We start from the raw sequence: 24,495 nt of genomic DNA, 5'->3' as shown, positions 1-24,495 counted from the left end.
ATTATACAAAGAATGTTCTCGTTTTAGCGGAACTTGGGAAAAGAAAACACATTTGCATGACTGTATGTATGTGTTCAATTAAAGATGCAACTTTATAGATTGACATTCAAATGTAGGAGCCAGACAGAATATTAAGGAACAAGACTTCTTAGGACACAGAAAAATATGTTTATATATAGACATATGTAGAATATAAAAAAAATTCTAGGTGCAATAATTCACTAAACCCTTACAATTTATCAAACCCAAGTAAAGATTTTTCTATTTTTTATTTTTGTAATTAGAAACTTATCTGCTCTTGAAATTGCAGCAGTCATGAACTTTTTGAATAATCTAAAAGTGCAAACTGTGGCATACTTGGCAAATCAAATTTCTGTCCCAACACACCAGTATTCTTAAAGGGACAGTCTACACCAGAATTGTTATTGTTTAAAAAGATAATCCCTTTATTACCCATTCCCTAGTTTTGCATAACCAACACGGTTATATAAATACACTTTTTACCTCTGTGATTACCTTGTATCCAAGCCTCTGCAAACTGCCCCTTTATTTCAGTTATTTTGACAGACATCCATTTTAGCCAATCAGAGCTGGCTCACTGCAACTCTACGTGCGTGAGCACAGTGTTATCTATATAACACACATGAACTAACACCCTCTAGTGGTAAACTGTCAAAATGCCCTGAGAGAAGAGGCGGCTTTCAAGGGCTTCGAAATTAGCATATTTGGCTTTCAACTAAGAATACAAAGAGAACAAAGCAAAATTGGTGATAGAAGTAAATAGAAATATTGTTTAAAATTACATTCTCTATCTGAATCATGAAAGTTTATTTTGGACAAGACTGTCCCTTTAATGTTGGACACTTGTGTAATTAGCCATAAATGTATAGTTTTTTACAGTTTACACTAGAATGACTAACTTCAAATTTTATTACAATAATTATTTTTTATAGTAAGACATGACAAAAATGCAATTTCAACTAATATTGCATAAATATTAGGCTGCCAACAGTTCATACAAATATAATTGTAAGAAATAGGCAAATATTTTCTGTAATTTGGTCAAACATATATTTTGCTATCAAAATGTTGTGGCACACTTCTGGCGCTCTCCCTACAAACTGTTTGAGAAACACTTTTCTAAAATGAGAATATACCTTTAGAAAAAGCCAATTTTGCAATCACACTGTAAAATATGTTATGCATATAAATATTCATTACTTATTCATTTCTCATATGTAATTTAGAAATAAAGGCATTTTTTTTATTTAGTTTGTACTGTATATGTGCATAATTATAACATAAAACACAATTGGTGTAAGGTACAAATATTACCAAAAAGTTATTTTGTGAAGAAGTAACAACTTGTCTAAGATGCAGAAACTGTAACGATATAAAATGTTTCCAACAACGTGTGGTAAGGCAGCTCCACTTGAACCCGGTGCACAGGGCAATCTATACAAATGATAAAACGAAAAGAGGGCGCCTCATAGTGTAATATGTTCCATATGAATTGGTGGATGTTAGTGGTAGATATGCTTACCAGATCGAGTTGCACCGTACTATGACCGGTGCTAGAAGGCAGGCTAGCACACTGATTGGGGTGTCCCGGCGTGGTTCTCAACTGGAATCCAAGTTTCAGCAAAACCACAGACACTATCAATACCCACTTGTGGGGTTACAGGAAGGATAGAAACAAGAGGACAACTTCCAATATTTAAAAAGGTAAGAAAACGCTTTATTTTTACAGCAATGCGTTTCTCGACCAAAACACACTGGTCATTTCTTCAGGCAGTATAAAAACGAATACAAACATTGTAATTAGTAACATTATATACACTTGTTTTATTTTGTTACAAGTGTATATAATGTTACTAATTACAATGCTTTGTATTCATTTTTTATACTGCCTGAAACTGCCAGTATGTTTTGGTCGAGAAACGCGTTGCTGTAAAAATAAAGCGTTTTCTTAACTTTTAAATATCGGAAGTTGTCCTCTTGTTTCTATCCTTCCTGTAACCCCACAAGTGAGTATTGATAGTGTCTGCGGTTTTGCTGAAACTTGGATTCCAGTTGAGAACCACGCCAGGGACACCACGATCAGTGTACTAGCCACTGCAGAATGCTAGCCTGCCTTCTAGCACCGGTCATAGTACAGTGCAACTTGATCTGGTAAGCATATCTACCACTAACATCCACCAATTCATATGGAACATATAACACTATGAGGCGCCCTCTTTTTGTTTTATCATTTGCACAAAATTAAATCCCCTGTCCTTATTTGAGTGGAGTAAAAATACTTGTTACATCTTTTCCTGTAATTAAATGCTAATTTAAAACACTAAATTTAAATAAATAACTTTTCCAAATACCGCAAGCATTGGAAATACACACTTCAGATTTCAAAAACCTACATTCTACATCAGTGTTAACTAAAATTTGTACAAAGGACCAAAACTGTCCCTCCAAAACCACTGAGCACAAAACAGACGACCTTTCATAATTGGAAAAGCGGATTCCCACTTCTCATTAGCCAATTAATCATGTTATTTATGCCTCATTTGTATTGGTAATTTGTCATAACTAATCTATGTTATTTAACTAAACATATGATTATAATCTATTTTAAGGTATTACCCTTACCAAATGTGTAAGTATAACCTAACTAGCGCTGCGGAATCTGTTGGCGCTGATTATAATAATGTGGACACCCAGCCAATCACACCACTAGTAAACCTGCCATCCATATAAAAACGTTTAGCTCCCTGTTTTTAACACAGTGAATGATCATATATATCTGTCCATAATTGGCCTCAGCAGATAGATACAAAACATCATTATCCCTAACGATAATGGCCGGCCAGGGGAAGTGCACCCATGAGTTTATAGGGAAGTTTAAACAAGGGAGCCAGAGTAGCACTGTGGAACCTGGGTTTCAAGCACTGGTCCAGAGACGTCATAACCCGTTTTGCATTTTTCCTTTACACATGTTCCCAAAGATGCCAATGGGGTTGAGCTCCAGTGGGTAGGATGGGTCGCTGTTCACTAATAAAGCTGCAGAATTCTAGACAGCAATCTGTCCCTAGAGATCATTTGGGCATTTACATGCACATCCTGTTGGTTTTAAAATCAATTTTCCAGCTTTCCTCCAACAAAAAATGTTTACATCTTTTAAAAGCACTCTTTCATAAGCATGAGGGATTTTTCCTTTCAGTTTAAATATCCTCTTTAAATGCAACTTGACCGATTAATGAACGTAGTAAGATGCCTGTAATGATGAGTCATACTGACAGGTGTTGTGTATAAGCCCTGAGGATTGTCCTTCGGATATCATTTTGTGTCTTGTGGTGATGGAATAGTGCTTAGCTGCAATTATAATCATCTGTGTGCTTTTCATAACAGTAACTTGGGGTAGAATGTGGAAGTGGGTAATATTGATTAAAAAAAAAAACACATTTGAAAACTTCATATTGAACAACATACACATAAAAGCATATTGTAGACACAATCCCTACAATTTATACCACATACGGTTTTCTTCCAAGGTTCCATTGTAATGGGCAGACCACCCAGCTGATTTTACTCACTACTGGGCTAACATTTAAGATAATATCAAGCTAAAATAAGCTATTACAATGATTTGATTTGATTTTTTTGCAAAAATGTAAATTAAATAATTCTATTTTAAAGGGACAGTCAAGTATAAATTAAACTTTCATTATTCAGATAGGACTTTTAATTTTAATCGACTTTCCAATTTACTTTTATCATCAAATTTGCTTTTTTCTCTTGGTATTCTTAGTTTAAACTAAACATAGGTAGGCTCATATGCTAATTTCTAAGCCTTTGAGGGCTGCCTCTTATCACATTCTTTTTAAATCTCTTTTCAACACAAAGAGACAGAAAGTACACGTGGGCTATATAGATAACACTGTGTTCAGGCACAGAAAGTTATTTAAGATCTAGCACAATACAATGCTAAATTTAAGACAATAGATAATAAACAGCCACAGTCATGTGATCAGGGGGCTGGAAGAAGGTTCCTAAATACAAGGTAATCACAAAGGAAAAAAGTACATTAATATAACTGTGTTGGTTATGCAAAACTGGGGAATGAGTAATAAAAGGTATTATCTATCTATTAAAACAATAACAATTCTATGGTTGACTGTCCCTTTAAATTATGTCATTAGTTGGTGCTTTGGATATCTTTAAGGAACATTCCAGTCAAAATATAAATGCACATAGTTGAATTACATCTCTGAATAGAAACATATTTGCATTATACATGTACTGGCAAAAATGCTTCTAGTAAAAGCTATCACTGTTTTAGTGTTAGCATTTTTCTCTGCATGTGAAGCATAATAAGATATTCTCGGTGCATCATTATTTTAAATACTGCAGTTGTTCAGAGCATTAGTGGGGCTTGTATCATGTCAGCAACTAAAAGCAACTAACAAATTGAGTCATTACCAGATGGTACAAGCACCTTAGGCTCTCTGAGCAATTGCTTTGTTCAAAATGCTGGTGCACGGTGCATACTTAAATACAACTTTGAAACAGCTATAGCTTTTATTAGAAGCATTTTTACTAATACGTGAATATTACAAAAATGCTTCCATTCAAAACTAAAATGTATCCATGTGGATTCCAATTTTGTCTGGAATGTCCCTTTAAAGTAACATTTATAAATAACAGAAAAGGTTAAAATATTGCTAAGCATTACATAGCCCCCACCTGGCTACTTCATAATGACAACATTTTCTGTGGAGAACAGATAGATACTATTAAACCTTCTGGCATAATACATGCATTTCAAGGTATATATTTTAAACTTCCTTTAATCACAAATTTGCAGCATGATCACATTTTCAAACTGCTCTTGCTTGCAGACATTAACAATGCGTGTGTTCCAAGAATGGATTGCACTGCATTCGATGAGTTAATAAGTGAATGTTTAAAAGGACATTAAACATGTCTGTAACCTGCAATTGCTGCAAAATCATAACTGAAGTATGCATTTTGCAGCACTTAGATTGCAGATTTTATGTTGAAGCCTCTCTATTGAGATTGAGACAAAACACAATTTGTTTACACAAAATCAAGAGCTCTTTAAGGTTCCTTTAATCACCACATGCATAATACATAACAATGATAGTTTGAAAATACTTATAAATAACCTAGATCTCTTTTGTTATGAGGGCCAATCAGCACTAACTTCCTGCCAACCAAAAACAACATGAAATGCGGAGAGGAATGGCTTTTTAATGATTGATGGTTGCTAGGAGATAGCTGTGCTTGGCACTCAATTTCTGAGAACAGCTCAGCTGTTGATTAGTGGTTGGTGCACATTTCTAAGCTCTGTATGTGGGTAATGTAATCTATGACAGGAAGTACTAGGAGTAAGCTGTTTGTTATGGATATACCCAATAGGATTGGAAAACAGTGGAGGGCATATATATTTTATAGATGAATAATATAAAAAAAATATCCAAAATATTATTTCTAATGAAATTATTTAAATTACACCTTTTTGTGTTAAAGGGACAGTCTACACCAGAATTTTTATTGTTTTAAAAGATAGATAATCCCTTATTACCAATTTCCCAGTTTTGCATAACCAACACAGTTATATTAATATACTTTAAACCTCTGTGATTATCTTGTATCTAAGCCTCTGCAAACTGCCCCTTTTTTCAGTTCTTTTGACAGACTTGCAGTCTAGCCAATCAGTGCCTGCTCCCAGATAACTTCTCGTGCACGAGCACAGTGTTATCTATATGAAATACGTGAACTAACACCCTCTAGTGGTGAAAAACTGTTAAAATGCAATCTGAAAGAGGTGGGCTTCAAGGTCTAAGAAATTAGCATATGAACCTCCTAGGTTAAGCTTTCAACTAAGAATACCAAGAGAACAAAGCAAAATTGGTGATAAAAGTAAATTGGAAAATTGTTTAAAATTACATGCTCTATCTGAATCATGAAAGTTTATTTTGGCCTAGACTGTCCCTTTAAAAATAACTAGCAGGACTATAAAAAACATTTTTCACTGTTATACAAAATTGTACCCAATCTCAAAGGCACTACCTCGGGCTCTCTCCCTTACATATAACTTGTCAATAATTATTGGTGGTGCAAACGCTCATATGCTTCAATATTAAGTGTCAAATATATAGGAAGCGGTGTTGTGTATTAGTTACACCAAGTCAAAAAAGGGAAAGAAAAAGAATACACTTATAGAATTCTAGCCAAGACTCTAGTGGTAGGTGGGACTAAAGTAGGCTTAAAAATTAACTTTTTTATTAGAGTCACATTAAAATGAAATTAAAAACGGAACTGCCAGTGGTTTTTACAATTATTGATTTTCACCATATTATATATTACAAGTCAGAAAAGAAAAATGCTGCTTCCACTTAAACTTATTATTATTTGGATTAGTACAGAGATTTGTGTTTGTAAAAACGCAAGAAATATATAAATGATGCAATTACACCAACATACAACAGACTACAGTAAAACTGCTTTGTGTCAAATGAATAAAACGTTGCTGTTAACTGCACAGTATAATTATTCCATATTTGGATCTTATGCAGTCATGTTGCCAATAGAAATTATTATACATTATACTGATATTACTAACGAGTAATACTATAATAGCTCATTAAAGCAGCAACAACATTGGTCATTATATCTCTGTAATTATTATGTAGGGACAGTTTCTCAAGGTTTTAACTGATAATTTGCACGCCAACGCAGCCTTCCCAAAAATGATTTAATTAATCCCGGTGAGTGATAGTGCCATGCTTGTTGTGCATATTATGAGATTCTGAGAGCTCAGTTTAAAAAGGAAACCCCATCTATTCCCTGTTTAGACCCACCAATACCATAATACCAACAATAATAAGTTAAAGTGGAAACAGGATTTCTATTTTCTGACTAGTAATATAATATTGTAAGAAACATTGAGAGTGCAATTTTAAATGTTATTCCCATTTTTAATGTTATTACAACAATAGATAATATTTAAGCTTACTTTAGCACTGCTTCCTACTAGAGTCACCCCAAGGAAGAACATGCTGTGATCTGAGATGTAATCACAGAAAATGCAGCATGTCTGCAGAGAGAATGGGACACATGAAGGAATTGTTTGCACTGCTTGACAGACTGTGCTCTTCAAACAGAGCTTTGCTCTGGCAGCAATGTGTAAGCTTTCCTTATTACAGTGCATCAAGATCAAAGTGCTCTTTGAAGAGAACAGTCAAATATCGAGCAGCGTGACTGGCTCTCAGGTATTTTTTTTCAACCCCGCACCCTAGTCTTTCTCAGTCTGCTAAGCTGTGACATCTGAATGTAAGATGATCTTGAGAATATTACATTTCTACCATGTGATGTTAGCCTAAGAGAAAAGGAAACACATTTTATGCATTTTTTAAAAAAAGGTTTGTCTGCAGCAAATTTGCAAAGCAATCTTCAACTGCTGCACTTTATTATAAAAATTGTTTTACTCTCCAGTTAATCAACACATTGCAGTTGAGATGGTGCTTTAGTGTAACTGCCTAATTTTAATTTATTTATTTTTTCTTTTCAAAATGACCTACAGAAATTTTTTCATAAACAAAATCTCATTGCAGAAAGTGAAAAAAGTTCTGCCTCTAGGGAGAGTCATGACTAGAGTGCTGTAAGCGTATTTTTTATCTTCCATTTTTGATTTTCTGATAAGTTTATATTATTAAAAGGCAACACATTGGGAACAGCATATGATGATACACTTGCTCATACTTTTATTAGGATTTTTTTTTAATTATTCAAATGAGACAATGCACCCTGCTGATGTATCAAGGCTAACTCTGCCACATAGCTTTGCATGATTTGGATTTAAAGGGACAGTCTAGTCAAAATTAAACTTTCATGATTCAGATAGGGCATGAAAATGTAAACAACTTTCCAATTGACTTTTATCATTAAATTTGCTTTGTTCTCTTGGTGGTATTTTTGAAAAGCTAAACCTAGTTAAGCTCAAACTGATGTGTTTCACAGTTAGACAGTACTAGTTCATGTGTGTCATATAGATAAACATTATGCTCACTCCTGTGTAGTTATTTATGGGTCAGCACTGATTGGCTAAAATGCAAGTCTGTCAAAAGCACTGAGATAAGGGGGCAGTCTGCAGATGGTTAGATACAAGGTAATCACAGAGGTAAAAAATATTAATATAACTGTGTTGGTTATGCAAAACTGGGGAATGGGTAATAAATGGATTATCCATCTTTTTAAACAATACAAATTCTGGTATAGACTGTCTCTTTAACTGATAACAACTGCAAAACAATGCATATTATACTAACATAATGACTGTGGCTAGCCTTGCTGTCTGCAGACTAAAGCTCACATTGGCTCCTCCAAATAAGGCAAATGGTGAGTGGAGTTTGGCTACTAAAATACAATTGCAGTAAAAAGGATGTTAATTTGTTATAAAAAAAAGTTTTGAATTGGCTGGTATATTATTCTAAGGCAGAACAATAGAAATGACTTGTAAATACAAGGTGTTTACTGTCCCTTTAACATGATTTACATTACTGTACCCCCAGAGGCAGAACTTTTTTTTCACTTTCTGTAATAAGAATTTTTTGTGAAAAATATTCTGCAGGTCATTTTTAAATAAAATTCCATTTTAAATTAGGCAGTTACACTAAAGCACCAGTTTAATTGCATTGGAGAATAAAGCAATTTTTAAAGTTTAAAGTAAATGAAAACTTTGATGACATAGTGCCCGTCTTTTAAAAATACTATTAAAAACAGTGGCACTTTCATTCATCAAAGTTTACATTGCAGCAGATTTTACAAATACTTACCTTCTTCTCATGAAACGTCAGATCGACAATCCCTGCCCCTTCTTGCTTCTTCCTACTGTACTTACACAGCAATGACGAAACCGGATTCCTCCAATCATGGGGTGGCCTCACCAGATGGACTCCTGGGGGGGGGGAGCCGTGATTGGAGGAAGCCGGTTTCGTCAATGCTGACGAAGTACAGAGGGACCTGCATGCGGGGGATCGGCGATCCGGCATTTCAGGAGAAGAAGGTAAGTATTTGTAAAATCTGCTGCAATGTAAATTTTGATAAATTAAAGTGTCCCTGTTTTTAATAGTATTTTTAAAAACCGGGCACTATTTCATCAAAATTTACATTCACTTTAAGAATATATTGCAATAGTTGAACATTGCATTGCAAATTAGCTGCAGAAAAAAAAAAAAAGTAAAATGTCTTGAATAAATTTGTTTCCTCTTCTCTTGGTCTAATATAGAAAGGTAGTAATAAAAAGATGCATTGCTCATAATATCTTACTTTTAAAATAAATCACTGCTTTGCAGACTTGGAAAGGCTAGGGGACGGGTCTCTGAGAGACAGTCAACAATCAATGCACTGCTGCATATTTGACAGTTCACTTCAAACAGCACTTTACTCTGGATGCACTGTGTTAAGGAAAACGTACACAGTGCAGCCATAGCACAGCTCTGTTTGAAGAGAACTGTCTAATGTGGAGCAGCACTGCAAAGTTCAATCGCTAACAGTTCCTGCATGTGTACCATTCTTTCTGCAGACATGCTGCATTTCTGAGACGACATCTCAGATTACAGCATGTTCTGCCTTGGGGACTGTACCCATTAAGTAGCTGTTATAATCTCATTGAAAGCATTCATTGTTGTTCAAAGCAATAATGATCTGAACAATAGATTCTTATTAATATGTAATGCATGAAATCAAGGGCATAAAAAGCCACTGAATCTGTGGCACTGAACTTGAATTGTGAGGGTAGAACAGATGCACATGTCTACCCTGGTAGATGCAGCTGTCAGTGTGAAGCAAATCAGTCACATTGTATAAATACGCCTGTCTCATCATAAAGGGCTGATATAGTTCCCATTCACTCTTCCCTTCAGTAACATAATATCCTTTTTCTACAGGTCACAATAAATGGAATAGCCATGCTGTAGCAAAATATAACACAAGAATACAAATATTGTTATATATCTCATTTCTGTTTATAAAGACACATGTCTGCATGATATTCAATGTATTTCTTGGATGTATCACAGACTGCCAAACCACAATGTGCTTATATATAGCTGAAGTAAATCAATCAGGGTTTTGGAAACTTTGTACCTCCACTTATCATATTTGTCACTATGTCCATTAAAAATTAGACTGGCTACCAACTTGCTTTATGTTTGCAGTGATACAAGCATGAGTACTACCAATGTTAGTCTAAATTTCCTATGTGAGGGATACAACCTCTCTAAATCAGCTTATATTTTAGCGTACAATGTATCAAAGAAGCTCCATACAGTAACATAAGATGTATTTATAGAAGCAGTGGTGTATTTAGCTTTTGTGAGGAAGTAGGCACTGGGTGATCTGCTGCCCTCTGACACATGTATTCAGCTTTTGTGTTATCCTAGTAGGTAATCTGATGCTCACCAAATCCCCCCCCCCCCCCCCAAAAAAAAAAAAAAAAACCCACAACAATATCTTATATTTGTCTCAAATTTTTGGCCAGCAAACACACAGAGGGACTCATGCACCCCCACCAAACATTATTGCTTTGTAATAAAATTAATAAAGCATTTAGAGAGTATACAAATGGTAAAGTATCATGCTATAGAACTATTTCACAAAATTTGATGTTTCTTCTACAAATCCTGCGGCGGCCCTAGGTACAGGTCTAGTTCACCTAGCTGAAAATATGCAGCTGAGTAGAAAAGTACATAGAGTTTATTAAACAAGAAGATTTGTACCACAAAACAAGAATTATGACTGACTAAAATATATACATTCAATAGCATTATATGTAACATTAGGCAATTGTCTTGTTTTCTAAGCAATTCTAATCCATTAGAAGTCACTTTTTGTATTAGTATATTACGTATACAATTTAACAAGGTAATCAAGTTAAACATGGTCTTCAAGTGAGCTTTTGAAAGGGTTTCCACAAACCTTCACAGAAGACAAAATATATCATGTCAAATCAAAATTAAAAATGGTGGTTATTGATTATATGTTGAGGACGACTGCCTAATGTGTTTTAATGCAGGATTTATCACTTATCCAATAACATCACTTTGATATGTGTGCAAATAAAGGGACACTAAACCCAATTTTTTTCCTTTAGTGATTCATATAGAACATGTAATTTTAAGCAACTTTCTAATTTACTCTTATTATCATTTTTTCTTTGTTCTCTTGCTACCTTTATTTGAAAAAGGCGGCATCTAAGCTATTTTTTTGTTTCAGACCCTGGACAGCACTTGTGTATTGGTGGGTGAATTTATCCACCAATCAGCAAGAACAACCCAGGTTGTTAACCAAAAATGGGCCGGCATCTAAACTTACATTCTTACTTTTCAAATAAAGATACCAAGAGAATGAAGACAATTTGATAATAGAAGTAAATTATAAATTTGCTTAAAATTGCATGCTCTATCTGAATCACGAAAGAAAAAATTTGGGTTCAGTGTCCCTTTAATGATTTCACATTTTTTACTCATTTTAAAATTATTTTTATTTTTTATTTTATTTTTAAACATCAAAACAACAGCAATGATTAACAGACATTCTGATGTTCGTATTAAAGTTGTGTACATGTTTTATATTATAAAAGTGTGACTGGAGCTATAATTTAACTTTATTTAATCAGAAAACAATATTACGCATTATAACTCAACATGCACAAAAATGTATAAAAGGTTTAACAGAAACAAGAAATTACCTCTTTAAAACATCTTTGCTGTTGATTTATAAAAAAAAAAATGCAAGAATCACATGGAAAAATTGTTAGAAACATGTTTATAATGGATTGGAATGACTCATTCTCTTGATGCAAAAAAAGCAATAATTTGCAGGACAGACTCAAGGCATTGAGCTGCAAGGCTCCAACAATAAACACCCCTAACTCTACATCAACTACAGGCCATAGTCAGCAGTCTCAAAGATTTAATATGAGAAGCTGGTGTCAGCTATTGAACCTTACATGAGAGCAATTTCTCTTCCTATGTGCTATCCCTTGTCAAATGCCACCTGGATATTGTGATCCTACTTGGTCCAATTATAGAACTGGCCCTGAACAATTAGGTTATCTAATAGATTGGAATGTCTTTAAATTTTGAAAACCAAAAGAAAATGCTTGTTGTATAATAATTTGCATCTTAATTAAAAACTGTAGGAGCTGGAGGCAAAAGTTTAGAATTTCTGCTCCCATAGCTGCCTGGATACAAAGATTTACCAAACCCTGATTTGCACTTTGTAGACATTTTTAAATCCATGATCAATATTATGCAACTGTGCACACACTTGAACTGAAATACACCTCTCACTTATGATTGACATACGCTTATGCAATGGTATCCACAGAAGCATTATAAGCGTCAACAACAGGACACTTCAGTGTCTGCATGCCATACAAACTATTTTGGCAGCAACCAATCCATATTTGTTGTTACTGAAAATGAATACCATAGAAAGAAAATTCCCTTGTGTACAGCTGATTCCCTTGTGTACAGCTGATATATACATACTGTCTACTTGGTCAATAAAATTTACACACAGGAAAAAACAACTTTAGATGCAAAAACACGTAGTAAAGTAGCATATACAGATAATATATTTGACGTTAACATTTTGCAAGGTGAACATTACTATGAAATGTGTTACCAGTTCTATTATGGTAGATTTAAAAAAAAAAAAATATACACACACACACCACATCAACCAAACCTTACCATGTGTAATTAGACATTTAAAGGGACACTAAACCCAAATTTTTTTCTTTCATGATTCAGATAGAGAATTCAATTTTAAGCAACTTTCTAATTTACTCCTATTATAAATTTTTATTTGTTCTCTTGCTATGTTTATTTAAAAAGCAGGAATGTGATGCATAGCACCGGCCCATTTTTGGTTGAGAACCTGGGTTATACTTGCTCATTGGTGGGTAAATATAATCCTCCAATAAGAAAGTGTTATCCATGGTGCTGAACCTAAAATGGGCTGGCTGCTAAGATCTACATTCCTGCCTTTAAAATAAAGATAGCAAGAGAATGATGAAAAATTGATAATTGGAGTAAATTAGAAAGTTGCTTAAAATTGCATGATCTATCTGAATCATGAGAGAGAACAATTGGGTTCAGTGTCCCTTTAATCAGCACAAGTCAAATAAATGAAGGTACCCTTAAAGTGGAGCGTAAATAAACTGGGGATTTGCACTTTTTTTATATTTTTTTTTTTTTTTTTTAAAACAAACATGTAGTAGCAAAATTAGTGCAAATGAATTGCATGAACTAATAAACTCATCTATGCAACATAATTTAGGCCAATTAATATTCCTATAAATGCGCTAACTTGGTGTTTATAACGCTTGTTTTTAGAAACGTTAACAAAAATCTGTAGAATTTAAAACTGGGCAACAAAAAACAGTAATGAGACTGTTGGTGACATAAAAAAACAAAACCTCACCAAGTCTTTGGCCTTTCAGCTCCTATTGTATGCTGCTGAAAGGAGTGAATAGTGTGCTTTAGTGAAATCGGTTGTATAGCGAAACATAGGAACTTGAGAATCTGGTAAGGTTTGGTTTTCTATTATTTTTATTTTTAAATATGATATTGAATTGTAATTGGTCAGGGACAGTCTACTCCAAAATTGTTGTTGTTGTTTAAAAAGATAGATGACTTTACTACCCATTCCCCAGATTTGCACAACCAACATTGTTATATTAATATACTTTATAACCCTTAAACCTAATTTTCTGCCTTTTTCTAAGCCCCTGAATTCTAACTCTTAGCTTAGCCCCTTTTTTTAGCAAGACATTGCTAGTTCATGTGTGCCATAGATAACATTGTGCTCACTCCTGTGGAATTATTCATGAGTCAGCACTAATTATCTAAAATGCAAGCCTGTAAAAAGCACTGAGATAAGGGGGCAGTCTGCAGAGGCTTAGGTACAAGGTAATCACAGAGGTAAAAAGTATATTGATATAACCGTGTTGGTTATATAAAACGGTGGAATTGGTAATAAAGTGATTATCTGTCTTTTTAAACAAACATTTTGGAGTACACTATCCCTTTATGCACCAGAAGTAATTTAAAAAAAATTATATACAAGTGTGTGTATAAATAAAAACATGGGTCAAGGGCTTTGAAGATTTTTTTCCTACCCTGGAGCTCACAATCACTATTAAAAACCACTCCACATTCTGATAAAGCTAATTGCTGGAACATTGGTTCCAAAATACTGAAAACATCTATGCTTCACATCAGTTTTCAAAAACTTGTTCGGTTGCACAAAAGATATGGCAGTGACTCAGGTTGGCTTCATTACAGTGTTCAACTAACCATTTTTCAAGATGTTCAGCAACTAGAACCTCACAAAACATCATTTAGTGCCCACTGTAGTAAGAATTTGAATTATTGCAACTGGTGATAATTACTTACGTTTATAAAGAATAGACTTACTATATAAACAAAGCACTTAATTAAAACATTAGCTATAATTGAAAGTATTATAATTACTGGTAAACAATTTATTTTGTAATCCCACTTTTCATACCACTTGAGAAATATTTTCCACAATACAAAATATAAACAATTCCTGCTACATCAAATAGTAAAAAAATAAATAAATTATATATGCATATATTACTGTCCTTTAAAGTATAATTTACACATCTCTGATGTGGATTTCGCTAAAAACACTGCATTTGCAGAAATGTTATCATCCCAACCTTAGCAGCATTTTATCATCTATTCTCAATAGAACACTCAGTCCCTATAATAAACCAAGGGTCCTTAGCAACGCTCTCTACGACAGTATGGCGAATTTGCACCTTCTGCAAAATCAAGGTCTCTGGGTTTAATATTAATAACATACGTATGCTCATCCAGCAAGGGGAATCCTCAACAGATAAATCAAATCAAGAGACTATAGCGCATAACATTGCAATAACAACTGAGCTCATTCCTATGTAGACGTGACTAGAAGGCTAAGCAAATATTCAGATACAAATCACTGATTTACAGTGACCCTGATTATATAAAATGATATTTGATACCTCCTTTATATGTTTAACGCTTAGATAAGGCAAACCAAACGCTCCTTACAAACATCAGCTCTTATTTTGCGCAGTAAACAAGAGTAAGTCGCTTTACAAGGACTGGATAGAGGAAAAATGGGAGGTGATGAACAGCGCAGAAATAAAATATCCTATTAATTAAATGCTCGGTCCATTTTCTAACAAATATTTGTTAAATGCAAAGCTACAGATAAACAAGATCACATAATGGCTGGAATTGTACTCACCCAAAAGACAAAAGAGTAGATTATAAGCAGGGTCTTCAGACACGTTATTACTGGCTTGGTCTCCATTCTCCTTGATGCCATGCTACTGAAATCCGGTAGCCGGGTGTTACTGTTGCTGCTCACAGCCCCTCCTGCCTGCAGTTTATCCCCAATCCGCAAGAGGAGGAAAAAAAGCAATAGAAACAGCCTCTCAACTTGGAGCTGTCTTTCAGTTCCAGCCTCATATGCAGATAGTGTTTAACTCTGGCAGCGCTGCACTCAGCTCTCTGTGCTGTGGCTGTGTGTTCTGACTCTCTTGCTGAGATTCTGCTGCAGGAGAATGTTTTTTATTCTTTGCACATGGGGTAAAAAAGAAGGTGTCACAGCAAGTAACAATATCTGACAATGTAATATTTAGAATTCCAGAACCTTTGTGTGATTCTCTCGCGTGAGTGTGAAAAACGATTCTCCGTGTGGCTGTGGAATGCTGTAAAATGTATTAGAGATGTGGGAATCCTAAAACACTTTATTGTGCCTTTGGGAGAAAAATGACCACCTGCTGCAGCCTAATTGTTTTAACCACTCGGATCCCAGAGTGGGCGTTGCTAGCTTCTTTAGACAAGCGACAAGTGATCTTCTCAGCACTGCAGCCAGTGCTTGAGATTGCACAAGTGAGTAATAATGAATAATTCATTACATAAAAACAACTAGACGGCTCAGTGTAACCTGATTTATGCAATGATTATGGTTCAGGAGCATGACGCGATTGCTTGAAAAATAATTTATGCTGCTTTATTATTATTATTATTATTATTTTTTAGCGCAGATCCATTTTTACATCTGTTGCTACATTATACTTTTTAGGAAATATCATAAAGATATATCAAAAGCAGCCCACTTACCTTTTAAATGTATTCACCTATATCAGGGTTGGCATCAATTTATGTGCCCAAAACGCCATTGGGCCAGGCTAAAAACAATTGCATGGCATGGAGGGGGATATACCCTGTATATATTCATAGTGAAATCAGTGGCCCAATGGTTATTAACCCTTTGGAAATATCAGTTACTTATTCAAAATAGTAATATTTGTATTGGTGCCAGCGTGTGCCCTTTTTTACAGTTTGTATATCCAATTGTATAAAGGGATTCCACCTCTGTGGAACTACATTATATGAATCAAATTATTATTTAAATAAAACCTATATTTTTATTTTAAAGTCAATTTAAAGCACTCTGACAAAAAAATTGAATAAGAAACCAACATCCATGAATAAGAAACATAATTTCATGAATAAGAAACAGCTTGAATAAGAAACCAACTTCCTTGTCGTGGTTCTGTAGAACATTTAATGCCCATAAATTGGATTGCTATATACTCTGATTTTTATATGACTGACAAATATAAGCTACACAATGTTAATCTGTTTGTGTTTTGCGTTTATGTGTGATAATTAGTGATGTCGTGAATAGTTCACCGGCGAATAGTTCCCGGCGAACATAGCTTGTTTGCGTTCGCCGCGGCGGGCGAACATATGCGATGTTCGATCCGCCCCCTATTCGTCATCATTGAGTAAACTTTGACCCTGTATCTCACAGTCTGCAGACACATTTCAGCCAATCAGCAGCAGACACTCCCTCCCAGACCCTCCCAGCTCCTGGACAGCAGCCATTTTAGATTCATTCTGATCCTGCATTCTTAGAGAGAGGATGGATAGTGTAGCTGCTGCTGATTTAATAGGGAAATTGATAGCTAGGCTAGTGTATTCAGTGTCCACTACAGTCCTGAAGGACTCATCTGATCTCTGCTGTAAGGACAGCACCCCAAAAAGCCCTTTTTAGGGCTAGAGCATCTTTTTTTTTTTTGCCTGTGTAATTTTGACTGTGAAACATCAGTCTGCTAGTGTAATCTAATTGCAGTTGCCTGCCTGCAGTGCCACCACTCATATCTGTTGTAACAGTAGTGTAAATTTTGTAAAAAAAACTTTTTTGACTGGGAAACATCAGTCTGCTAGTGTAATCTAATAGCAGTTGCCTGCCTGCCAGCATGTGTGCCAGGCCCACTTGCCAACTAGTGCCACCACTCATATCTGTTGTAACAGTAGTGTAAATTTAAAAAAAACAAAAAACTTTTTTGACTGTGAAACATCAGTCTGATAGTGTAATCTAATTGCAGTTGCCTGCCTGTCAGTGTGTGTGCCAGGCCCACTTGCTAAGTGCCACCACTCATATCTGTTGTAACAGTAGTGTAATTTTTTTTAAAAAACAACTTTTTTGACAGTGAAACATAAGTCTGCTAGTGTAATCTAATTGCAGTTGCCTGCCTGCCAGCGTGTGTGCCAGGCCCACTTGCCAACTAGTGCCACCACTCACATCTGTTGTAACAGTAGTGTAAATTTTGTAAAAAAAAAAACTTTTTTGACTGTGAAACATCAGTCTGCTAGTGTAATCTAATTGTAGTTGCCTGCCTGTGTGTGCCAGGCCCACTTGCCAACTAGTGCCACCACTCATATCTGTTGTAACAGTAGTGTAAATTTAAAAAAAAAAAACTTTTTTGACTGTGAAACATCAGTCTGCTAGTGTAATCTAATTGCAGTTGCCTGCCTGCCAGTGTGTGTGCCAGGCCCACTTGCTAAGTGCCACCACCCATATCTGTTGTAACAGTAGTATACATTTTGTAAAAAAAACTTTTTTGACTGTGAAACATCAGTCTGCTAGTGTAATCTAATTGCAGTTGCCTGCCTGCCAGCGTGTGTGCCAGGCCCACTTGCCAACTAGTGCCACCACTCATATCTGTTGTAACAGTAGTGTAAATTTAAAAAAAAAAAACTTTTTTGACTGTGAAACATCAGTCTGCTAGTGTAATCTAATTGCAGTTGCCTACCTGCCAGCGTGTGTGCCAGGCCCACTTGCCAACTAGTGCCACCACTCATATCTGTTGTAACAGTAGTGTAAATTCACAGTCAAAAAAGTTTTTTTTTTAAATTTACACTACTGTTACAACAGATATGAGTGGTGGCACTAGTTGGCAAGTGGGCCTGGCACACGCTGGCAGGCAGGCAACTGCAATTAGATTACACTAGCAGACTGATGTTTCACAGTCAAAAAAGTTTTTTTTTTTTAAAACATCAGTCTGCTAGTGTAATCTAATTTCAGTTGCCTGCCTGCCACTGCCAGCGTGTGTGCCAGGCCCACTTGCCAACTAGTGCCACCACTCATATCTGTTGTAACAGTAGTGTAAATTTAAAAAAAAAAAAAAACTTTTTTGACTGTGAAACATCAGTCTGCTAGTGTAATCTAATAGCAGTTGCCTGCCTGCCAGCGTGTGTGCCAGGCCCACTTGCCAACTAGTGCCACCACTCATATCTGTTGTAACAGTAGTGTAAAAAATTTTTAAAAAAACTTTTTTGACTGTGAATCATCAGTCTGCTAGTGTAATCTAATTGCAGTTGCCTGCCTGCCAGCGTGTGTGCCAGGCCCACTTGCCAACTAGTGCCACCACTCACATCTGTTGTAACAGTAGTGTACATTTTGTAAAAAAAAACTTTTTTGACTGTGAAACATCAGTCTGCTAGTGTAATCTAATTGCAGTTGCCTGCCTGCCAGCGTGTGTGCCAGGCCCACTTGCTAAGTGCCACCACTCATATCTGTTGTAACAGTAGTGTAATTTAAAAAAAAAAAACTTTTTTGACTGTGAAACATCAGTCTGCTAGTGTAATCTAATTGCAGTTGCCTGCCTGCCAGCGTGTGTGCCAGGCCCACTTGCCAACTAGTGCCACCACTCACATCTGTTGTAACAGTAGTGTACATTTTGTAAAAAAAAAACTTTTTTGACTGTGAAACATCAGTCTGCTAGTGTAATCTAATTGCAGTTGCCTGCCTGCCAGCGTGTGTGCCAGGCCCACTTGCCAACTAGTGCCACCACTCATATCTGTTGTAACAGTAGTGTACATTTTTTAAAAAAAAAAACTTTTTTGACTGTGAAACATCAGTCTGCAAGTGTAATCTAATAACAGTTGCCTGAGAGCCAGCGTGTGTGCCAGACCCACTTGCTAAGTGCCACCACTGATAGCTGTTGTAACAGTAGTGTAAATTTAAAAAAAATAAACTTTTTTGACTGTGAAACATCAGTCTGCTAGTGTAATCTAATTGCAGTTGCCTGCCTGCCAGCGTGTGTGCCAGGCCCACTTGCTAAGTGCCACCACTGATATCTGTTGTAACAGAAGTGTAAATTTAAAAAAAAATAACTTTTTTGACTGTGAAACATCAGTCTGCAAGTGTAATCTAATTGTAGTTGCCTGCCTGCCAGCGTGTGTGCCAGGCCCACTTGCCAACTAGTGTCACCACTCATATCTGTTGTAACAGTAGTGTAAATTTTGTAAAAAAAAAAAACTTTTTTGACTGTGAAACATCAGTCTGCTAGTGTAATCTAATAGCAGTTGCCTGCCTGCCAGTGTGTGTGCCAGGCCCACTTGCCAACTAGTGCCACCACTCATATCTTTTGTAACAGTAGTGTAAATTAAAAAAAAAAAACTTTTTTGACTGTGAAACATCAGTCTGCTAGTGTAATCTAATTGCACTTGCCTGCCTGCCAGTGTGTTTGCCAGGCCCACTTGCTAAGAGCCACCACCCATATCTGTTGTAACAGTAGTGTACATTTTGTAAAAAAAAACTTTTTTGACTGTGAAACATCAGTCTGCTAGTGTAATCTAATTGCAGCTGCCTGCCTGCCTGCCAGCGTGTGTGCCAGGCCCACTTGCCAACTAGTGCCACCACTCATATCTGTTGTAACAGTAGTGTAAAAAATTTTTAAAAAAACTTTTTTGACTGTGAAACATCAGTCTGCTAGTGTAATCTAATAGCAGTTGCCTGCCTGCCAGCATGTGTGCCAGGCCCACTTGCCAACTAGTGCCACCACTCATATTTGTTGTAACAGTAGTGTAATTTTTTTAATTTTTTTTTTTTTACTGTGAAACATCAGTCTGCTAGTGTAATCTAATTGCAGTTGCCTGCCTGCCTGCCAGTGTGTGTGCCAGGCCCACTTGCTAAGTGCCACCACTCATATCTGTTGTAACAGTAGTGTAAATTTTGTAAAAAAAAACTTTTTTGACTGTGAAACATCAGTCTGCTAGTGTAATCTAATTGCAGTTGCCTGCCTGCCAGCGTGTGTGCCAGGCCCACTTGCCAACTAGTGCCACCACTCATATCTGTTGTAACAGTAGTGTAAATTTTTTTAAAAAAAACGTTTTTGACTGTGAAACATCAGTCTGCTAGTGTAATCTAATAGCAGTTGCCTGCCAGCATGTGTGCCAGGCCCACTTGCCAACTAGTGCCACCACTCATATTTGTTGTAACAGTAGTGTAATTTTTAAAAAAAAAAAATTTTTGACTGTGAAACATCAGTCTGCTAGTGTAATCTAATTGCAGTTGCCTGCCTGCCAGCGTGTGTGCCAGGCCCACTTGCTAAGTGCCACCACTTATATCTGTTGTAACAGTAGTGTACATTTTTTAAAAAAAAACTTTTTTGACTGTGAAACATCAGTCTGCTAGTGTAATCTAACTGCAGTTGCCTGCCTGCCAGCGTGTGTGCCAGGCCCACTTGCCAACTAGTGCCACCACTCATATCTGTTGTAACAGTAGTGTAAATTTTGTAAAAAAAAAGTTTTTTGACAGTGAAACATCAGTCTGCTAGTGTAATCGAATTGCAGTTGCCTGCCTGCCTGCCAGCGTGTGTGCCAGGCCCACTTGCTAAGTGCCACCACTCACATCTGTTGTAACAGTAGTGTAAATTTAAAAAAAAAATTTGACTGTTAAACATCAGTCTGCTAGTGTAATCTAATTGCAGTTGCCTGCCTGCCAGCATGTGTGCCAGGCCCACTTGCCAACTAGTGCCACCACTCATATTTGTTGTAACAGTAGTGTACATTTAAAAAAAAAAAAAACTTTTTTGACTGTGAAACATCAGTCTGCAAGTGTAATCTAATAACAGTTGCCTGAGAGCCAGCGTGTGTGCCAGACCCACTTGCTAAGTGCCACCACTGATAGCTGTTGTAACAGTAGTGTAAATTTAAAAAAAATAGACTCTTTTGACTGTGAAACATCAGTCTGCTAGTGTAATCTAATTGCAGTTGCCTGCCTGCCAGCGTGTGTGCCAGGCCCACTTGCTAAGTGCCACCACTGATATCTGTTGTAACAGTAGTGTAAATTTAAAAAAAAATAACTTTTTTGACTGTGAAACATCAGTCTGCAAGTTTAATCTAATTGTAGTTGCCTGCCTGCCAGCGTGTGTGCCAGGCCCACTTGCCAACTAGTGTCACCACTCATATCTGTTGTAACAGTAGTGTAAATTTTGTAAAAAAAAAAACTTTTTTGACTGTGAAACATCAGTCTGCTAGTGTAATCTAATAGCAGTTGCCTGCCTGCCTGCCAGCGTGTGTGCCAGGCCCTCTTGCCAACTAGTGCCACCACTCATATCTGTAGTGTAAATTTTGTAAAAAAAACTTTTTTGACTGTGAAACATCAGTCTGCTAGTGTAATCTAATAGCAGTTGCCTGCCTGCCAGCATGTGTGCCAGCCCACTTGCCAACTAGTGCCACCACTCATATCTGTTGTAACAGTAGTGTAAATTTAAAAAAACAAAAAAAAACTTTTTTGACTGTGAAACATCAGTCTGATAGTGTAATCTAATTGCAGTTGCCTGCCTGTCAGTGTGTGTGCCAGGCCCACTTGCTAAGTGCCACCACTCATATCTGTTGTAACAGTAGTGTAATTTTTAAAAAAAAACAACTTTTTTGACAGTGAAACATCAGTCTGCTAGTGTAATCTAATTGCAGTTGCCTGCCTGCCAGCGTGTGTGCCAGGCCCACTTGCCAACTAGTGCCACCACTCATATCTGTTGTAACAGTAGTGTAAATTCACAGTCAAAAAAGTTTTTTTTTTTTAAATTTACACTACTGTTACAACAGATATGAGTGGTGGCACTAGTTGGCAAGTGGGCCTGGCACACACGCTGGCAGGCAGGCAACTGCAATTAGATTACACTAGCAGACTGATGTTTCACAGTCAAAAAAGTTTTTTTTTTTTAAAACATCAGTCTGCTAGTGTAATATAATTTCAGTTGCCTGCCTGCCACTGCCAGCGTGTGTGCCAGGCCCACTTGCCAACTAGTGCCACCACTCATATCTGTTGTAACAGTAGTGTAAATTTAAAAAAAAAAAAAACTTTTTTGACTGTGAAACATCAGTCTGCTAGTGTAATCTAATAGCAGTTGCCTGCCTGCCTGCCAGCGTGTGTGCCAGGCCCACTTGCCAACTAGTGCCACCACTCATATCTGTTGTAACAGTAGTGTAAAAAAAATTAAAAAAAAACTTTTTTGACTGTGAATCATCAGTCTGCTAGTGTAATCTAATTGCAGTTGCCTGCCTGCCTACCAGTGTGTGTGCCAGGCCCACTTGCTAAGTGCCACCACTCATATCTGTTGTAACAGTAGTGTAATTTTTTTTAAAAAAACTTTTTTGACTGTGAAACATCAGTCTGCTAGTGTAATCTAATTGCAGTTACCTGCCTGCCTGCCAGCGTGTGTGCCAGGCCCACTTGCCAACTAGTGCCACCACTCACATCTGTTGTAACAGTAGTGTACATTTTGTAAAAAAAAACTTTTTTGACTGTGAAACATCAGTCTGCTAGTGTAATCTAATTGCAGTTGCCTGCCTGCCTGCCAGCGTGTGTGCCAGGCCCACTTGCCAACTAGTGCCACCACTCATATCTGTTGTAACAGTAGTGTAAATTTTGTAAAAAAAACTTTTTTGACTGTGAAACATCAGTCTGCTAGTGTAATCTAATTGCAGTTGCCTGCCTGCATGCCAGTGTGTGTGCCAGGCCCACTTGCTAAGTGCCACCACTCATATCTGTTGTAACAGTAGTGTAAATTTTGTAAAAAAAACCTTTTTTGACTATGAAACATCAGTCTGCTAGTGTAATCTAATTGCAGCTGCCTGCCTGCCAGCGTGTGCCAGGCCCACTTGCCAACTAGTGCCACCACTCATATCTGTTGTAACAGTAGTGTAAATTAAAAAAAAAAAAAACTTTTTTGACTGTGAAACATCGGTCTGCTAGTGTAATCTAATTGCAGTTGCCTGCCTGCCAGCGTGTGTGCCAGGCCCACTTGCCAACTAGTGCCACCACTCATATCTGTTGTAACAGTAGTGTAAATTTTTTTAAAAAAAACTTTTTTGACTGTGAAACATCAGTCTGCTAGTGTAATCTAATTGAAGTTGCCTGCCTGCCACTGCCAGCGGATGTGTGCCAGGCCCACTTGCCAACTAGTGCCACCACTCATATCTGTTGTAAGAGTAGTGTAAATTTAAAAAAAAAAAAAACTTTTTTGACTGTGAAACATCAGTCTGCTAGTGTAATCTAATAGCAGTTGCCTGCCTGCCTGCCAGCATGTGTGCCAGGCCCACTTGCCAACTAGTGCCACCACTAATATCTGTTGTAACAGTAGTGTAAATTTTTTTTAAAAAAACTTTTTTGACTGTGAATCATCAGTCTGCTAGTGTAATCTAATTGTAGTTGCCTGCCTGCCAGTGTGTGTGCCAGGCCCACTTGCTAAGTGCCACCACTAATATCTGTTGTAACAGTAGTGTAATTTTTAAAAATAAAACTTTTTTGACTGTGAAACATCAGTCTGCTAGTGTAATCTAATTGCAGTTGCCTGCCTGCCAGCATGTGCCAGGCCCACTTGCCAACTAGTGCCACCACTCACATCTGTTGTAACAGTAGTGCACATTTTGTAAAAAAACTTTCTGACTGTGAAACATCAGTCTGCTAGTGTAATCTAATTGCAGTTGCCTGCCTGCCAGCGTGTGTGCCAGGCCCACTTGCCAACTAGTGCCACCACTCATATCTGTTGTAACAGTAGTGTAAATTTTGTAAAACAAAAAAACTTTTTTGACTGAAACATCAGTCTGCTAGTGTAATCTAATTGCAGTTGCCTGCCTGCCTGCCAGTGTGTGTGCCAGGCCCACTTGCTAAGTGCCACCACTCATATATGTTGTAACAGTAGTGTAAATTTTGTAAAAAAAAACTTTTTTAACTGTGAAATATCAGTCTGCTAGTGTAATCTAATTGCAGTTGCCTGCCTGCCTGCCAGCGTGTGTGCCAGGCCCA

The 24,495-nt window shown here is 36.7% G+C and overlaps 1 protein-coding gene across 1 annotated transcript in view; it reads right to left on the bottom strand.

The window, feature by feature from the left end:
• Nucleotides 1-15,663, bottom strand: part of TSPAN7 (tetraspanin 7) — a 280,527-nt gene extending 264,864 nt beyond the window's left edge. Inside the window, exon 1 of the mRNA XM_053706471.1 lies at nucleotides 15,349-15,663. Coding sequence (XP_053562446.1) covers nucleotides 15,349-15,429 — 81 coding nt within the window. The 5' untranslated portion in view covers nucleotides 15,430-15,663. The remainder of the gene's footprint in view (nucleotides 1-15,348) is intronic.
• Between the last annotated feature and the right edge of the window lie 8,832 nt (nucleotides 15,664-24,495).

The sequence above is a fragment of the Bombina bombina genome, chromosome 3 (genome assembly GCF_027579735.1).
Source record: "Bombina bombina isolate aBomBom1 chromosome 3, aBomBom1.pri, whole genome shotgun sequence".
NCBI lineage: Eukaryota > Metazoa > Chordata > Amphibia > Anura > Bombinatoridae > Bombina > Bombina bombina.
This window is presented reverse-complemented; position numbering and strand designations above follow the sequence as displayed.